This window comes from Sminthopsis crassicaudata, chromosome 2 (assembly GCF_048593235.1).
Source record: "Sminthopsis crassicaudata isolate SCR6 chromosome 2, ASM4859323v1, whole genome shotgun sequence".
Taxonomy (NCBI): Eukaryota; Metazoa; Chordata; class Mammalia; order Dasyuromorphia; family Dasyuridae; genus Sminthopsis; species Sminthopsis crassicaudata.
Window position 1 is genome coordinate 369,871,004 of NC_133618.1, and position 19,680 is coordinate 369,890,683.

At 34.2% G+C, this 19,680-nt stretch overlaps 1 protein-coding gene across 7 annotated transcripts in view; it reads left to right on the top strand.

Annotated features, from left to right (window-relative positions):
- The window catches only part of LOC141556657 (apoptosis-stimulating of p53 protein 1-like), a 131,278-nt gene that overhangs the window by 37,256 nt on the left and 74,342 nt on the right, over nt 1-19,680 (top strand). For all 7 annotated transcript variants that reach the window (XM_074291131.1, XM_074291125.1, XM_074291126.1 and 4 more), the window contains exon 2: nt 6,802-6,949. In XM_074291131.1, coding sequence (XP_074147232.1) covers nt 6,802-6,949 — 148 coding nt within the window. The remainder of the gene's footprint in view (nt 1-6,801; nt 6,950-19,680) is intronic.

Here is a 19,680-nt window from a genome sequence, read left to right on the forward strand (position 1 = left end):
ATCTATCTAAAATCATGAGTAACCGTTTTCTGTAATGGGTGTTAACCAGAAGTCTTCCCAGTAAAAACTTTCCTGTAAAACTGTCTATCTCTGACCCAAAAATAACACTACTAGTTCTGTATTTCAAATAGAACAACAAAACACACACACACACACACACACACACACACACACACACACACACACACACACAGGAAAAGCATCTATGTGTACAGAATGATGATAAAGAATTGGAAGTCTCTGGATCAGTTTCTTAAACTGTGGTTCATGACCCCGTATTGGAGTGTGTCACAAAATTATGATTTATTATCAGTAAATGATTGATTTGTATACTTATTTTATGTATCTATATACCCAGGTTCACGTAAAAATTTCTTGGATGGAAAGAGATGGCAAGTGAAAAAAGTTTTAAGAATTCCTGATCTAGGGAATACTCATCAATTAGGGAATGACTGAACAAACTGTTGTATATGATTATGATAGAGTAAGAATGAGTAGGATAGTTTCAGAAAAACCTAGGACGATTTACATAATAACTGATGCAAAATGAAGTGAGCAGAACCAGAAAAAATATAATACACAGTAACAGTACTGTTGTATAATGCTCAACTGTGAAAGACTTGGCTACTCTGATAAATACAATGATCCAAGACATTTCCAAAGGACCCATGATGAAAAGTGCTATCTACCTCCAGAAGAGAACTCTGATGAATGAATTCTGAGTGCAGGATCAGACATACTTTTTTTCACTCTTCTCTCCCTCCTCCCCCTTCCTATTATGTAAAGATGTTTTGCCTGATTTTTGTATACTCTATTGCTTGCCTTCTTGATGGGTGAATAAGGGGGTCTGAAGGAGAGTATTAGATCTCAATTAAAAAAAAATGTTAAAAATAAAAACAAAGTGAACAAGTATATACTCTTTCTATCTGAAAAAGACTTATTAAATATTTGTATTGGATCTAGTTTTGGAAAAAGTTGAACTAGTATTGTCCTATGTTCAGGAAGAGAAGTTGAGTATTTACTAGGATTTTTAAAAAGTATTCCAGTCCTTGTTGATTTTTTTTTTTTAAGACTAATTTTGTTTTTCTTGAATTGCTCCAAAGTTGAGTAACTTGCATAAACTGTCACATAATATGTGGAATTTTTTTCACATAATGTCTTGTTGGTTTACTTGTACACAATAGTGTGGCTGTCAGGTGACAGATCAAGTGACTATTGAGATAGAGGCTGTTCAGTGTTGCTATTGTAGAAATGCTTCTAAACTTTCTGCTTCTTAGTAGTGGTTTTTCTTACCTGTAAAAGTATCATAGTTTGACTGTTACCTGTTCAGAAGCCACATAGATCTTGTGATTTTTTTTTTCTCCTTGTCAAAATAAATATACATGCAATTTTGCCTAAATCTTTAATCCTGATTTCAAAGCCAAATATCTGGATGTACCTGGTTCATATTATGTTTGATTCTGCTTCCCAACTCTCATTCAATTGTCATTCTAATGGAGTGAGCTTCCAACTCACTTGTTCCCTCAAAGGTTATGAATGAATTCTTTCTCTTAAGATTAAAAAAACAAAACAAAACATGTGTTCTTTTTTTTTTATTCACATCTTGTTGCCACTGTCTTTTATCAGAATGATTCCTTATAACAAAGAGAGATTTAGAAAGGGAAAAAAGACAGTATGATAAAAGTAACCTAATATGCATATGTGCCCATAACTTTACACTTTTGCAAAGAATGGCCAGGGGTTGCATTTTCCTATCCCCTTTTTGGGCACAAATAAATGCTGCTGATCTTAAATTCTGATGGATTTTTTCCCTCTCATTTTTTAATCTTTATGTACTTTCTTCCTGCTTTTGATACTGCTGAATATTTCCTCCTTCAGATTATTGTTATCTCTCAATTTTCATGGCTTTTCTGTCCCTTGGTTTTCCTACCTATCAGATTGCTCCTTCTTAGACTTGTGGTATGCTGCCTTTAATCATGTGTTTCCTCCTCCTTTCCCAGGTTTTGTCCTGGGATCTCTTCTCTTTATACCCACACTTCTTATGATTCATTTACTCTCACAGATTATTATCATCTCTATTCACATGACTCCTAGATCTATATATCTAGTATTAATCTCTCTTGTAATTAACTTTTCTACTCCTTTCTCCCAGACTCCCATATCATATCAGTTGCTAAAGCTTGTCAATTCTATTTCCTCAATATATCTATATGCCACCTTTCTCCACTTACATAAGTGATCATTTTAGTTGAGGCCTTCATTACCTTTCATCGACTTTACCAGTAGTCCCTTACTATGGCTTTGTGATTCCAGTCTTTATTCATTTTATATCAACCCTTAAAGTTAGTTTCCTGGTACACAAGTTTGACTATGGTATTCCCCTGTTGAAGAAATTTCTCTGCCTCTCTATTGCCTCTAGAATGAAATACAGACTCTTGAGAGTGGTATGGAAATTCCTTTGTCATTTGACTCCGACCTGTTCTTTTTTCTAACTGACTCTTCCCAATCAGTTCTTCTAGAGTAGAACCTTCCTTGAAAGAAGTCTGGTTAAGAAAAACAAATTGGAATGTTAATTTCATGCCTGGTAACATATGCTTCATTCCTTATCTGTATTTTGCTGCCCCTCTCCAGAGAATCCTTGAGTCAAACATGCACATTTTAGCTTATACTTACTGACTTATTTCATACTTGTTATGGGGCAGAACTTTGAACTTGAAACAAAGGATTCTTACAAAGTACTAAGTCAGTGGAATTGATAGAGACAATAGTTACCTAATTTAGCATGGTTCAGTATGATTGATTTAATCTTAACCACAAGGAGATGTCATGGGCCAGAATTTGAAACAAGGTACTAAGTAGAATTGAAGAGACAGTGGTTAAATCTAGTTTAGCAGTGATTTAATCCTACAACAAATAATGGTTTCCTAGAGATATAATGACTGGTGTATACTCAGTGTGGAGCATGTAAGGGAGAAGCTTTCGGGGCCAGAAGGATAAGCTCACTAGAAGCTCTCAGAGGCTGAGACAGATTCATTCCATCATCCACCTTTGTGGTGCCTGGAGGCTGAAGCACAAACGCTTAGGATTCAGAAAGATTCAGAGGCCAGAGAAGGAGGCAAGAGCTCAAGCTCTTGGAACCAAGGCTACAGAAGGCCTCCAAGAAAGCTAGCCGAAGCCCCAGGAAAAGAGACAAGACTTTGAAGGAGATATTAAAGGATTTGGCCTTTAACCCCTGGCTACTCATGTGGTGATTACTGGACTGAAACGAAAGCTGCTCCCAGAGACCCCAAGAAAACCTCAACAGAGAACATTAAATTTTAGAGAGAGTATTACAATACTTACTCCTCTTCATGTGTTATGTCTTTATCCAAATTTGTCTAGCTAGCTATTGTCTGAACTCAACAGTCCATCTTTGGCCCCTATGCCTTTCTCTGCACAGGTTGTCCCCATGCTTACAATGCTCAAAAGTTAAAGAAATTGACATTTTGTGGGTTGAGCTAATTCTTTTTCTAGCCATATCTTAAAGATTCAAACTCCCTAAATTTAGGGCAAAGCATATATATGTAAGAGATGAGATTGACCTTCTTGGTAAGAAAAGAAAAATAGCAGTTAGCTGTATTTCCTGATTAACTTGTTTTCTCAGACTTGTTTATCTACTAGTCTTTTTGTTTAAATGTAAGTTTCTAAATGGCAGTGAAAAGCTACTGATCTATCTTAATTTGTGGGCAGTATACAGATGAAAAGGAAAGCTAGTTTTTTTGTTTTTTGTTTTGTTTTTTTGAGAAGAAAATCATCGACTTTTTAAACTAACAGGAAATATAAAACTTTATTAATGCACATGGTTTAACACTATATTGGATTGCTTGTTGTCTAGGGAGAAGGATGGAGGAGAGAAGGAGAAAGATTTGGAACACAAGGTTTTACAGAGGGGAATATTGAAAGCTATCTTTGCATGTATTTTCAAAGTAAGAAGCTGTTACTAAAAATAAAAAAAAAAGAATTTATTCAATAAATGAAACATTCTATGGTCAACTTTTAAATCCATACAATTGGGCTCTTACACCCTTTGGTGTTTAGGTGTGTATTTCTTCAGATTGATTTAGGAGTTCTTTTCCTTTTTCATCTTGATTAGCTGTTAAAGCTTTATATTTCTTAACTGCTTTTATTCTTGAAATACTCTGCTTCCTTTTGGCATTAATGACTTATTTTGACATTTTCAACAATGTGAACTGGAGCTATATGACATTATATTATAGTATTATAGAACTGCAGAGTTTAAAGGGCTTTCATAGTCATATAAGGTCCAGTCCTTTCCTAAAGCCTGAATTCCCTTTACAATGCATGCCAAAGTTCCAAAGTTCTAGGCTCTGCTTTGAAGACTTTCAGCAAATAGGAATCCATTATTTTTGTTTTTTCCTTCTTCCTTTGGCAGTTTATTTAATTTTTAGACCTTTTTTCTTGTTACCCTATGATGTGTGCCCACTTAACGTCTCTCACTCGACAATTCTTTATAAATTCAAAGATGTTCATCTTGCTATCTTTTCTTCTCTGGGTGAGACTTTTATTGTTTCTTCATCTCATCCTTAAAGCTTAGTTTCAAATGTCCTTATGATTTTGGTCATAGACCTATTCTTGCTTGTCAGTGTCCTAGTTCTCTAGAATCTTAGTTTTTACATTGTTCAGTGTTCTCAGGTCTTTTAAAGTTGTTTTTCTTTAATATTATACTATGAATTTTCTTATATCATGTCTTCACTTCTTAGAGTGGAATTAAAGTCCGTTATATTCACATACCATAGTCATTCCCCAATTGAACTTTTTCTTAGTTTACAATTTTTTGCTAATAAATAAAGGCAGCTAGGTGGCACAGGGGATAGAGTGTTGAGCTTGGAGCCAGGAAGTCTCATCTTCCATAGTTCAAATTCGGTCTTAGACACTTAATAGATATGTGATGCTAGGCAATTCATTTAACCCTTATTTGTCTCAGTTCCTTCATCTGTAAAATGAACTGCAAAAGAAAATGACAAACCACTCCATTGTCTTTGCCAAGAAAACCCTAAGTGGGGTCACAAAGAATTAGCCATGAGAGAAACTCTGAATGTATAGTTAAGAACTACTATAAATGCTTTTGTACATAATGATCCTATTCTTTTTCTTTGATCTTTTTAGTGTATATAGGCCTAGTAGTGGGGTTATTGGGTCAAAGAGTATGCACAGTTAATGGCTTTATAGGTATAATTCCAAATTGCTTTCCATAATTTCTGAATGAATACTGCATGATTTATATCTCTTCCTTGCAGCTTGTCTAGTAGTAGTCTTTTTCCATTTTTAATATTTTTTGCCAATCTGATGGATGAGAGTTACTCTAATTGTTATTTCTCTAAAAGTTATTTGGTGTTTTTTTTTTTAATATATTTGTTTATAGCTTAGATTTTTTCCTTTGAAACTGGAAAAAAGATAAAGAAAAGTGACTGAATTCTTTGACCATTTATCTGTTGGGGAATGGAAGTAGTTTTCAGTATGTTAGGGGAAAACAACATATAGAGAGATATGTAAATGCAAAATGTACACTTGGTATAAATATAGGGAATACACAGGCATTTGAAGTTGGGAGACATCTGAGGCAGGGAGACCAGTTTGAAAGTTATTGCAGTAGTCTTGAATGAGAGATGCTGAGGGTTTGAACTAAGATTGTGTCTGTGAGTGGAGAGATTTTGTGGAATTGGAAATAAGATTTCACAACTGATGTGTATAGTGAATAAACGTTTCTCTGCTGACCTTCAGTTTCCCATCTCCAACTTCTTTCAGGCATCTTAAATTGTCTGTCCACACATCTTAATGTGTCATAAATAAACTCAGTATGTCCAAAACAGAACCTATTATCTTTCCTATCTCCCACTTTCCCTAATACTGCAACACCACCTCCTAGTCCCTTAGATTCACAGTCTAGGAGTCAGCTTGAATTCTTCACTATCTCTTGACTGTGCCCCTCCATCCCCTTCAATAATCAAATTGTTGCCAAGGCATGTTGATTTCACCTTTTGCAATATCTTTTGAATATTCCCCTTTCTCTTTTCTGATACTGCCACCCATCTAGTACGGATTCTTATCACCTTACTCTGGATAATTGCTAGAGCCATTGGTACACTTGTCTCAAGTATCTCCCCACTCCAATCCATGCTCCAGGAATCTTAAAGTGATTTTCTGTGAAAGTACATCTCATCATGATCCCTTCCATCTTCCCCTCAGTAAACTTCAGTGGCTTCCTGTTGCCTCTTGAATTCAGTAAAATAAAACCTCTGATTTTCTTCAAAGGTTCTTCAAAACCTATCTACCTCCTATATTTCCACTCTTTTTACACCTTACTTTCCAGTAGATATTCTTTGAACTGGTGACATTCCAGCTTTTAGCTCCAAGTATTCTCTCTTGCTGTTACCCATGCTGGAATGCTCTCTCTCCTTCTCTACTTACTCCCTGACTTGATTTAAGTCCCAAATAAAATCTCATGTTCTACCAGAAGCTTTACCCAACCTCTTTTAATTCTAACTATTAATTAATTAAATAATTTTTTTTTTAATGCTCTATGTAGCTTGCTTTTATATATTTATTCCATATGTTGTCTCATTCATGGAGGTGTTAAGACAGGGACTGTCTTGCCTCATTTTGTATTCACTGTTGAGTACATTTTGTACCTGGTGCCTGACTCATAGATGTTTAATCATGTTTATTGATTGATTTAAGTTGACTTCCTGTATAATTATCAAGTTTCTACTGAAAAATAATTGAATGCTTTTTTTCTTACAGATGATATTAACAGTGTTCCTGAGCAACAATGAACAGATTTTGACAGAAGTTCCAATCACACCTGAAACAACATGTCGAGATGTAGTAGAATTTTGCAAAGAACCTGGAGAAGGAAGTTGTCATTTGGCAGAGGTTTGGCGTGGAAATGGTATGTAGGTCGTTTTTATTTATTTAAAAAGGTATTTTAAAATAGCTAAACATTCCATTTATTTATTATTTTCTTATCCTTACCTATCGCCGAGGGCAGAAAAATCTTTATTACAAACAAGCATGGTCAAATAAAATATATTTCCATATTGACCATATGCAGAATTCTGCATGATAGTTGATCGTGTTTTTGTTAGCATCTGGGTAGCATTCTTCATCAATGTTTTTTTGGAATCAAGATTGGTTGGTTACTTCGTTGATTGGAATTCTTAAGTCTTTCAGATTTATTTGTTTTTGTGATTTTTCTGTTTTTCTGTTTTCTGTTTTATGTTTTCCTCTTTCCTTTATTTCTTTGAGATAATAGTAGTCATATTGTTGGATTAAAGGGTCTAGAACTCAGATTCATAAGCTTTTGGGCATAGTTCCAAATTGTTTTTCAGAATGTCTGAATACAGTTTATCCACAATACATCAAGGTTTGTTTTTCCCCTAGCCTCTCCAACATTAGAAAAAATAACAACAACATTCAGGAGGAACAAAAGGTCAGGAATTTCAAGGGAACTCATGAAAGAAAAAAAAAATCAAATGAAGGCAGCCTAGCTGTACCTGATCTAAAACTGTATTATAAAGCAGCGATCACCAAAACCATTTGGTATTGGCAAGGAAATGGATTAGTTGATCAGGGGAATAGGTTCAATTCACAGGACAAAATAGTCAATAACTATAGCAATCTAGTATTTGACAAACCCAAAAGATCCCCACTTTTGGGATAAGAATTCGCTATTTGACAAAAATTGCTGGGAAAACTGGAAATTAGTATGGCAGAAATTAGATATGGACCCACACTTAAGATATATATCAAGATAAGATCAAAATGGGGCCATGATTTAGGCATAAAGAATGAGATTATAAATAAATTGTGGAGGAACATAGGATAGTTTACCTCTCAGACTTGTAGAGGAGGATGGAATTTTTGTGACCAAGGAAGTAGAGATCATTATTTATCACAAAATAGAAAATTTTGACTATTTGGTACAACATTAAATAAATAGATTTGTCTAGGTAGTACTGTCATCTTTTATTATATTCGCTTGGCCTATCCAAGAGCATTTAATATTTTTCCAATTATTTAAATATGACTTTGTGTGGAAAGTGTTTTGTAATTTTGCTCATATAATTCCTTACTTTCCTTTGGTAGATAGAATCCCAAATATTTTATGCTACCGATATGTTATTATGAATGGAATTTCTCTTTGTATCTCTTGCTGTTGGATTTTGTTGGTGATGTATAAAAATGCTGAGGATTTATGTGGATTTATTTTGTATCCTGCAACTTTGCTAAAGTTGTGTATTATTTCTAATAGCTTTTTAGTAGAATCTCTGGGGCTCTCTAAGTATACCATCATATCACCTGCAAAGAGTGATAATTTGGTTTCCTCATTACCTACTCTAATTCCTTTCATCTCTTTCTCAATTCTTCTTGCCAAGGCTAGAGTTTCTAATACAATATTGAATAATAATGGTGATAGTGGGCAACTTTGTTTCACTCTTGATCTTACTGGGAATGGTTCCAGTTTATCCATACCATTACATATGATGCTTACTGATGGTTTTAAATAGATACTCCTGACTATTTTAAGGAAAAGTCCGTTTATTCCTATACTCTCAAATTATTAGGACTGCATCTACTGAGATGATCATATGGTTTTTGTTCATTTGATTATTGATACCAAAGAAGACTCAAAAGAATTATTGGGGGGGGGGAGTGGCTAGATTGCACAATGGATAGAGTACTGGCCCTGAAGTCAGGAGGACCCAAGTTCAAATCTGGCCTCAGGCACTTAATAGTTCCTAGCTGTATGGAAATCATTTAACCCCAATTGCCTCAGCAAAACAAACAAGCCAAAAAACCCAAAGAATTATCAGGAACTGTTTTGCCCAATTATATGCCAATAAAATCTGTATATATTTACAAAAATATAAATTGCCAAGATTAACAGAAATTGGAAATAAAATACTTAAATAACCCTATCTTAGAAATATAAATTGAACAAGTCATTAATGAACTCCCTAAAAATAAATCTCGAAAGTCAAATGGATTCACAAGGGAAACAAAGTGGGGAAACATTTTTACAGTTAAAAGTTCTGATAAAGGCCTCATTTCCCAAATATATAGAGAATTGACTCGAATTTATAAGAAATCAAGCCATTCTCCAATTGATAAATGGTGAAAGGATATGAACAATTTTCAGATGATGAAATTGAAACTATTTCTACTCCTATGAAAGAGTATTCCAAATCACTGTTGATAAGAAAAATGCAAATTAAGATAACACCACACAACTGTCAAATTGGCTAAGATGACAGGAAAAAATGATGAATGTTGGAGGGGATGTGGGAAAACTGGGACACTGATACATTGTTGGTGGAGTTCAACCATTCTGGAGAACTATGCTCAAAAAGTTATCAAACTGTGCATACCCTTTGATTCAGAAGTGTTACTATTGGGCTTATATCCCAAAGAGATCTTAAAGAAGGGAAAGGGACCTGTATGTGCAAGAATGTTTGTGGCAGCCCTTTTTCTAGTGGCCAGAAACTGGAAACTGAGTGGATGCCCATCAATTGGAGAATGGCTAAATAAATTGTGGTATATTAATGTTATGGAATATTATTGTTCTGTAAGAAATGACCAGCAGGATGATTTCATAAAGGCCTAGAGAGACTTACATGAACTGATGCTGATTGAAATGAGCAGGACAGGAGATGATTATGTACTTCAACAGTACTATATGATGATCAATTCTGATGGACGTGGCCCTCTTCAACAATGAGATGAACCAAATCAGTTCCAATAGAGCAGTAATGAATTGAACCAGCTACACCCAGTGAAAGAACTCTGGGAAATGAGTATGAACCAATCCCTCTATTTTTGTCCATCTGCATTTTTTATTTCCTTCATAGACTAATTGTACGCTATTTCAAAGTCTGATTCTTTTTGTACAGCAAAATAACTGTATGGGCATGTATACATATATTGTATTTAACATATACTTTTAACATATTTAACATGTATTGATCAACCTGCCATCTGGGGGAAGGAGGGGAAAAATTGGAACAAAAGTTTTCGCAATTGTCAATGCTGAAAAATTACCCATGCATATATCTTGTAAATAAAAAGCTATAATTTAAAAAAGGGGGTATGGGGGAAGAAATGACCAGCAGGATGAATACAGAGAGGCTTGAAAAGACATGAACCGATGTTGAGTGAAATGAACAGAACAGAAATGAACAGAGATCATTATACACTTCAACAACAATACTGTATGAGGATGTTTTCTAATGGAAGTGGATATCTTCAACAAAGAGAAGATCTAATTCAGTTCCAGTCGATCAATGATGGACAAGAACCAGCAACACCCAGAAAAGGAACACTGGAAAATAAATGTGGACTACTTGCATTTTTGGTTTTCTTCCCAGGTTATTTTTACCTTCTGAATCCAATTCTTCTGTACAACAAGAGAACTGTATGGTTCTGCACACCTATTGTATCTAGGATATATTATAACATATTTAACATGTATAAGACTGCCTGCCATCTAGGGGAGGGAGTGAAGGGAGGGAAGGGAAAAGTCGGAACAGAAGTGAGTGCGAGGGATAATGTAAAAAATTACCCATGTATAAGTTCTGTCAACTAAAAGTTATAATTTAAAAAAAAAAAAAAGAAAGAAAGAATTTTTTTAAAAGGAAGAAAGAAAGGAAAAAAAACCCTCTGCATCCAGACTATGCATTTTCAGTCAATGCCTGAAATTCCCTTCTAATTTCCACTTCCTGATTAATTTGATGTTCTTCAAGTCTCAACTAAAATTTCACCTTCTGCAAAAAACTTTTCTTGGTCATCCTCAATGCTGGTCCCTTCCAGTTGAAATTATCTCCAATTTGTCCTGTTTTTCTCTCTTATTTGTTGAATGTTGTTTCTTACCTTTCTTTGTATCTTTAGTTTTAGGGCAGTGCCTGGCATATAATAAGTACTTAAAAATTGTTTGTTGATTTGACTTGAATGACCAAGCTAAGTAATATTATGCTTAGGCTACCCACTAGCACTTATTATTTCCCCAGTTTTTATATAATATTATATAATATATAACATAATTTATAAATAATAATATTTATAATACAAAATTATAATATAAATTAACATTATTTATATAGTATGACAATATAATATTTTATATAATATATAATAATATATGGAAGTCTTGTCTTTATTTCCAGAAAACAATATTTTGTAAGTTTATTCATTTAATCTTGTTAAGTAAACTTTCAAATTCTGTAGTTGTTTTAAATAGAATTTCTTTGTTTCTGCTTGGTTGTAGTGGTAATATACTGTGGTGTCAATTCATGTGGGTTTATTTGATTCTGGTAAAGGTTTAACTGGCTCTCTGAAAAAAATTATGCAGGACACACATTACCTGCATTACCAACATGTTCACAGATGTCAAGGCATATATACTCACATTGAAAATTTTAACAATTAACTTTGTGGTATGAGGTGTTTCCAGCACATTACTGATTTATTTTATCTCCTGCATCTTTACTGAAGTAATTAATTTTTCATTTGATTGTCTAGGGTTCTTTCAATACACCATGATGTCATCTGCAAAAAAGTAGTAAATTTATTTCTCCTTTGCTGCTTATTTTCTTTTTTCATTTTCTTATTGGTAAAGGTTACAACTCTAGGATTGTTTTAAATAGAAGTGGTGACCATGGCAATTAATGCTTTACCTTGATCTTATTATATAAAGGGTTCTAGTTCGCATTCCCATTCTGTGTATGCTGGTACTTAGTTTTAGATATAACTATTTATCTTTGAGAAAGGTTTCTTTATTATTGTGTTTTAATAGAAATTGTTATTTTTTAAAGGTTTTTTTTTGTTTGTTTGTTTCTTGATATAAATTCTTTGTTGGCTTGGGTGTTTTGTTTGGGGGGGGGGAAAGAGTTTTTGTTATGAAGTTTTCCTAATATTAAAACAATACTGCATTTTTAGTATAAATCCAACTTTGTATGTAATCTTTGTTATATGTTATAGCCTCCACTAATATTTTATTTACAATTTTGGAATCTATGTTCATTAGAGCTATCAGTTGATAGTTTTCTATGTTTTGATTCTTCCTTATTAAGTTTCATTGTCATTTGTATTGTAGAAAAAGTTCCGTAGGATTACTCCTACAATTCCTTTTTGGGAGCTGTTGTTACAAATATTGGAATTAGTTCTTTGAATATTTGTTCACATTTGCTTGTGAATCCCTCTGGTTATTTTTTGTCAACATATTTTTGTCTTATTCAGTATCTTTTCTGAAATTAGGTTGTTTAAATTTCATATTTCCTGATCTCTTAATCTGAATACTTTTATATTTCAGTAAATATCTATTTCATCTTGGTCATTATTGGCAAATAATGGAGCAACTTAATTTTTTCCCCACTTAATGGTATATTTTATTTTTTTTCAGTTCCATGTAAAGCCAGTTTTCAACATTCACTTTTTCATTTTATTTATTTATCTATATATTTGTTCATTTATCTATCTGGTTATTTATTTATTTAGAGGCAATTGGGGTTAAGTGACTTAAGTGACAGGGTCACACAGCTAAGAAGTGTTAATTGTCTGAGGTCACATTTGAACTCAGTTCTTCCTGACTTCAGGGTTGGTGCTATATCTGTTGTGCCACCTAGCTGCCCTCAATATTCACTTTTATGAGATTTTGAGTTCCCAAATTTTTTTCCTCCCTCCCATAATAACCCTCTTTGCCTCAGTTTGCTCATCTGTAAAATTAATTGGAGAAGAAAATGACAAACCACTCTAGTGGTTTTTCCCTCCCCTACCCAAAAGAGCAAGTAACTTGATATAGGTTATACATGTTCAATCATTTTAACATCTTTCCAAGATGAAAATAGGCTACTTTGATCCTCATTCAGTTTCCATTGTTCTTTTCCCAGATGTAGATGGCACTTTTCATCCCAAGTGTACTGGAATTGTCTCAGATCCCTATATTCTTGAGAATAGCTAAGTCTTTCATAGTTGATTATCACACAGTTTTGCTGTTACTATATATAATCTGCTCACTTCAATCAGCATCAGTTTATTTAAGTTTTTCTAGGCTTTTCTGAAATTAACCTGGTCATAATTTCTTTTTTCCCCCAATTCATTAATTTATTTTTATTAAAGCTTTTATTTTCAAAACATATGCATGGATAATTTTTCAGTATTGACCTTGCAAAATCTTGTGTTCCAAAGTTCTCCCCACTTTGTTCCCTCCCCTACATGGCAAGTAATTCAGTATGTTAAACATATTTAAAAAAAGGTATCCAATATATGCATACATATTTATACAATTAATGTGCTACACAAGAAAAATCAGATCAAAAAAGGAAAAAAAGCAAAAGCCAACAATAAAAAGAGTGAAGTTGCTATGATCCCACTTAGTTCCCACTGTCCTCTCTTTATCACAAGATCATTAGAACTTCTCATTGTTAAAATGCTGCTCATAATTTTTTATAGAACAATAGTTCATATTCTTCAACTTATTCAATCATTCCCTACTTGATGGACATCCCCTCAATTTCTAGAGCAAATTAATTTCTAATAATATCTTTTATTTCTTTAATTTGTTGTGAATTCTCTATTTCATTTTTGATGCCAGTAATTTTGCTTTTCTCTTTTGTCAGATTAGCTAATGGTTTGTCTGTTTTATTATTGCTGTTTTTTAAAATAATGAAATTTAGGGTAAAAAGCCTTGAAATATGTTTATATTTTAAACATCTAAGTGAGCTACATAAATTCTCTTTTTAGTAGGCCAATTCATTCAGCAGAAGCATATAATATTCCCTAGATACAAACTGGCTCTCTGAGCCTTTTTTTTTTTTTTTAATCTTCCTTTTTCTTACCAGTGAAAAGTTTTAATAAATGAACTTCTTTGCACATTAAAAAAATCAATTAATAGAATGTATTGCACCTTAAAATATTTTCTAATTAATTTGATTAATAAGCACCTTCTTTAAGCTGCAGAAATGATGGTGAACTTGGAAATTTAGGGAATAATTTAAATGATTAGAACTAGTTGAAGGGAGATGGCAAGAGTAGAATGAAACTTAGCCTAAGAATCTATTATATTGTACTTAACATTCATTCTTAGATACTTTTCAGATTCAGACTACTCAAATTAAAACTCCTTCCAACTATTACACTTGATCTGTGAGCACAGAAATTATTTTGTTAGAAAGTATGCATCAGTTTATGCTTTCTAAAAATATGTTGGGTAAAAAATGTAGAAAATAGTGCAGCAGGGACTGTATCTAGGTACTTACTGAATGTTCTTGACTAATTCAGCTCTTTGTAGAGATAGACTATTTAAATGTTTTATTGGGCAGTGTGTGTCATAGTCGGCTTCCTGAACTGAGCACCAGGACACCTGGGTCCTAATCCTGACTGTCACTGATTATGAGCTTTGTGATTTGGGGCAAGTAATTTTAACCTTTCTGAAGCCCAGTTCCTTCTATAAAATGAAGGGTTTGTGCAAGGTCAGTGTTTCCCAAACTAATTTAGCTTCAGGATAATTTTTTATTATTCTTTATTGTTTTCCAATATATTAAGCTTAGATTAGGAGGCAGTCAGAAGAGGAATTTTTAAGAAATGTATGGTACTTAGAAGAAGCAAAATGTAATTTCCATATCTAAAATCCTGCATATGTAACAAATTATACAGCAGCCACAGTATTTTTATATAATTAATATTTTAGATGGAAAATATTGCTGACATCGCCTTACAAATTCCTGTTTTTATTATATGGAACATCAGGATTTTATAGAACATTGTCTTTCAAATGATGTATACATTCATTGATATTTTCCAGCCTTACCATTCTGATTTATTTAGTTGATGAATCTGAGACACTACTTCATGTTTATTGGAGTAAGGTAAAGCAAAAAAAACCCACAAAATCATCCTTTGAATCATAGGATTTAAGCTGGAAGGAATATTAGAGGTGGTTTAGTCTCTAGCCCCCTTATCTTTACATAGGAAGCTAAGGCCTAAGGGAGACAAGACTTGCTCAAGGTTACATTGGTAATAAGTGGCTTAGATAGGATTGGGACCCAGGTTTTTGAATGCAGATCATAACTGTTTAAAAGTGAATGAAAGTGATCTCAATAAGGTTTAGATTTGGGGTTCCCAGATGAAATTAGGGTTTCTGGTAGTCAGAGAGTTAAATGAGATCTAGTGGCAAGTTCGGGGTTTAGGGAGTCAAATGGAGCTTCCCTGCAACCCCTCAGGATTTGGCACAAAGGTAGGGAGTTAAATGAGGTCTAGTGGAGGCGCAAGAGTCCCCTGTAATGGAATTTACAGACCCAAAAGCCTAGATTGATAAAAGAGGTTTATTATGGGGATTGGAAGTAAGGTTCAAGTCTAGTTAGTAAAAGGTGTTAGGTAAAGAGAGGAGGGTACTGGAAACAGTATTCCAGTGGGCAGAGAGTCCTTGGGGTACCAGGCATGCTGCTGGCATGTTTGGACCCTCTGCAAAGAGGGGACTCCAGCTTGGCTCTTTTATAATGAGAGATTAAGCTAAAGGGGCCCGTGGGTGGAGGCCCAAGTTGGCTCTGTGGGGATTGGGAAACCTGAGCAAATTATTGGAATGGGGGCTGAGACAGCCCAAATTGGTTCAGATCTGGTGGGGGCTGGGAAAGCCCAGATATTTCCTATTGGAATTCAAAGGGATGCTTTTGACCAGGATTTGTGAATCAAAGGTGCAGGATTCTGAACTGATAATGCATCAGCCAGGGGAGCTGGGAATAATTTCAATCTGAAAGGACTAGTTTCTTAAAAGGACCACAACCCGCTTCTGTCTTACTTGGCTAATGACCAGCTTTTTAATTTTTTGGGGGGGGGCGTATTTTATATTAATGTTGGCAATATTACACGGCAAATCAGCGTACTATATTTGGAATTAGACAACCTAGACTTGTACCCTAGCTATGTTAAAGTTAGGGAGAGGACAATTAGTAGGCTCTAGAAGTGAAATCAGTTCTAAATAGAATTGAACTTCTGTGAGGAGTGATCACTGAATAAAAAGAAAGGCCCATAGTACTTTTAAGTTTATGTCTATTCTTTGGGTCCCATCCCTGACCCACTACTTTTAAGTAAATGTATTTGTTCAAGAAGGTTATTTGGGCCAGTTGGCCAATTTGCTAATGGGAAATTCACTGGTCAAGCCAGTTCAGGAATTATAATGGCAGTAGGAATACTCATCCATAAATTTAATCTTAGAAGTCTGAAAATATTTATAACTACTCTACTCTGCTGAGGACCAACCTGGCAGCAAAGTATGTTTAGGTAGATAACCTTAATTTTTTTTTAATTATAGCTTTTTATTTACAAAATTTATGCATGGGTAATTTTTCAGCATTGACAATTGCAAAACCTTTTGTTCCAATTTTTCCCCTCCTTCCCTCCACCTCTCTCCCCAGATGGCAGGTTGACCAATACATGTTAAATATGTTAAAGCATAAGAATAACCTTAATTTTTAAAATTAATTTTTACCATTTTGTTTTTATATGATTTACATTTCCAATGTAGAGCTATCTTTTTATTATAAAGAATGAAAAAAGAGAAAGAAAAAAAAAGGGTTGCACACAACTAATAAACATATCAAAAAATAGAAGATTATGTGCAGTATTTCCTCTTAAAAAACAAACTCTAGGGGAAATTGATGTCTTTTTGTATTACTGCATTAGGGCCAGGCTTAATCAATATAGTACTTATAATTTAGAAATGTTAAGTTTTGACAGGAATTATGAATAGGAAGAGAAGAGCTGACTTGGATGAAGGATTTCAGGTGGATTGACAGAGTAATCCATTGGCACTTTGTTTATATTAGGAAAAATTGAAAAACTCTTCCATTATATTGGGAGAACCTAGACAAGCTTGGCATTGAAATGGGCAAGTGTGAATCTGTGTCATTGGAGGGAACTTCTTGTAGTGTTCTGGTTGGTTTTCTGGAGGTCTTGGGACCAGCCTTCATTTCAGCAGATCAATCACCAGGAGAATAGCCAGGTATTAAACTCCAAATTATATTGTCTCCTTGACTGGAGCCTGGGTTAGCTTGGCCTTAGTGGAGGAAATGCAGGAGGACAAGCCAGCTACCACAGTGGTGTGAGATGGAGTGAATCTGTCTCTGAGTCCAAGGGCTTGTGCTCCAGCCACCACAAAGGTGGATGATGGAATGAATGTATCTCTCAGTCCAACCCTGGCTTATATGGAGTATACTGAGTATAAACCAATCATTATATCACTAGGAAACCATTATTTGTTTTAAGATTAAATCAATCATACTGAACTAGAGAACTATTAATTACCTTGCTAAACCAGATAACCATTGTCTTATCAATTCCACTTAGTTAGTACCTTGTTTCCAGTACAGAGTTCTGGCCCATAACAACTTCTGAATAATAGATCTATTTAATTATTTGAACATTTGCTTCTTTTATACTATTATCACATTTCACTAACCCCCTTTTACTCTTCCATTATAATAGATGTCCTTGCAGTCACATCTCATATATTTTGCTCCTACAGTAGTTCATTTCTTCTATTAAGAGGATGTTTCCTTATTGATTCATAAATAAATTCTCTAAACCCTGTTGTCCTTACAGTCCTGTTTGGAAAAAATTTGACAAGGCCTTCTCCTAAAGGATTTCACTCCCAAGAGAAACAGACAAGACGCATTACACAAATGAAGCTTCCACAAGAATTAGATTTTTTTTAAATGACCGTGAAGTGTGTGTGTGTGTGTGTGTGTGAGAGTGATAATCTAATCTAATGTTCAAAGGCCTGATATAAATTATTTAAATTTATAAGTCCTTCACAATGTTTCTTAAAATACTACAAAATAATTGAAGCAGTTTTTTTCTCAGGTACTACATTTAACTATATATCCTGGCTAAAATGATTAGCTACCTCCTTTTGGATGCTTGCTGACTTTGGATTTTGTGGAGAAGTCCCTAGTTTTTATTGAAAGAATAAAAAGAAAGATTAAAAAGTATAGAAATGAAACCTTCAAGTAAGAAAAGGTAGCCTACTCATCGAAAATGAGGGTAATGTTACGATAGACAATCAATTTTACCTAATTCCATGGTCTTGCTGGCGATTTATTTTTTTACTTGGCAGAAGTGGGCTTATATTAGAAATATATTGGTATCATATTCCTTGCCTTTTCAGTAGATTGGGGGAGGTGTTAGAAAGGAGAAAATTTAGAAATCAAAAGTAAAAACAAAAAGGTGGAAAGCAATAATTAGATATTAGATGAGGTCTGGAGATGAGAAATACAAGTTGCTTTGAGGGATTTGTGGTCTAAAGATTGTTTCCACTAATATAGCCAAACTTAAGATTTCTTGAGCCAGAAAGATGATTAAACAGATAGTAGTAAATGTATGAGCAATACTAAACATAACTACTTAGTAGGATTATAGAGCTGGCAGAACCTCATTCCTTTCTTTTACGTTTGTAAGATTTAAAATTAGATGGTACCTTCAGGTTATCTGATCCAGTGCCTTCATCATAGCAAATCTACTCTTGGAGATAATAAGTAACACTTGTAAGGATGCCTGATTTTCTTTTTAGTTTATATTATTTTCATACCTAGGGAATAGTTCTGACTGTGTACTCCCATTTGTTAAGAAAATGAGCAGTTTTTTGCTCAATTCACACAGCTGTCCTTAAGAAAATTAATACAAAATTTAGAAATTTAGAAACCACAGAAAATAGGATAGGATTTAGCCAGAATGTAAGTGTCTGAGACCAGATTTGAACTCTGGTCCTTCTGAATTCAGGGCTGGTGCTCTATCCACTGCGCCACCTAACTGCCCCCAGAATATCTTTTTTATTTTAATAGTCTTTTATTTTTCCAAATACCTGCAAAGATACTTTTTCAGCATTCACCTATTCCAAATTTTCCCCCCCTTAGTCCCTCCCATAGACAGCAAGCATTTCAATATAAAACATGTGCAGTTCTTCTAAGCATATTTCCATATTTGTCATGCTGTGCAAGAAAAATCAGATTAAAAGAGGAAAGGGAAAAACAAAAACCATAAGAGGAAAAAAAAGAACAACCAATGACAACCTCCTCCATTACTTATTCAATCACTCCGATTGGTGGGAATCCACTCAGCTTCAAGTTCCTTGCCACTACAAAAAAGGCTTCTACAAACATTTTTGCACATTGGGTCCTTTTCTCCATAGGGTTATTCTTCAGTACCTTTGTGATCTCAGAGGAGAGTACTGTCTTCATTGGTCCAGGTGACATCCAAATCCTGTATGATCTATGTTCTTCATAGATTTCCAACAAAGGATCTTTCCCATATTGTTTTTTGCTTTACCTATCTCCTTTTCCTACTACACATTTGATTATATCCATGTGCTGTTTCTTGTTTATAAGTTATCATTGGAAATATATCAGTTGTACCCATCATGCATTTGTTCATTACTTTTTGGCTTTATTTGCAGTTTTGGTTTCTTAGAGGTTGTGATATTCTGAAATCTGCAACCGTATAACATTAACTAGGAGAACATTTATGTTCTAGCCATTGGAAGATATTTACTGAAATAGGCTTACAACTCCCTATAGGTTTTTGGGTTTTTTTGTTTGTTTGTTTTGACAGTTATTATTCATGCTGATGGATAGATGG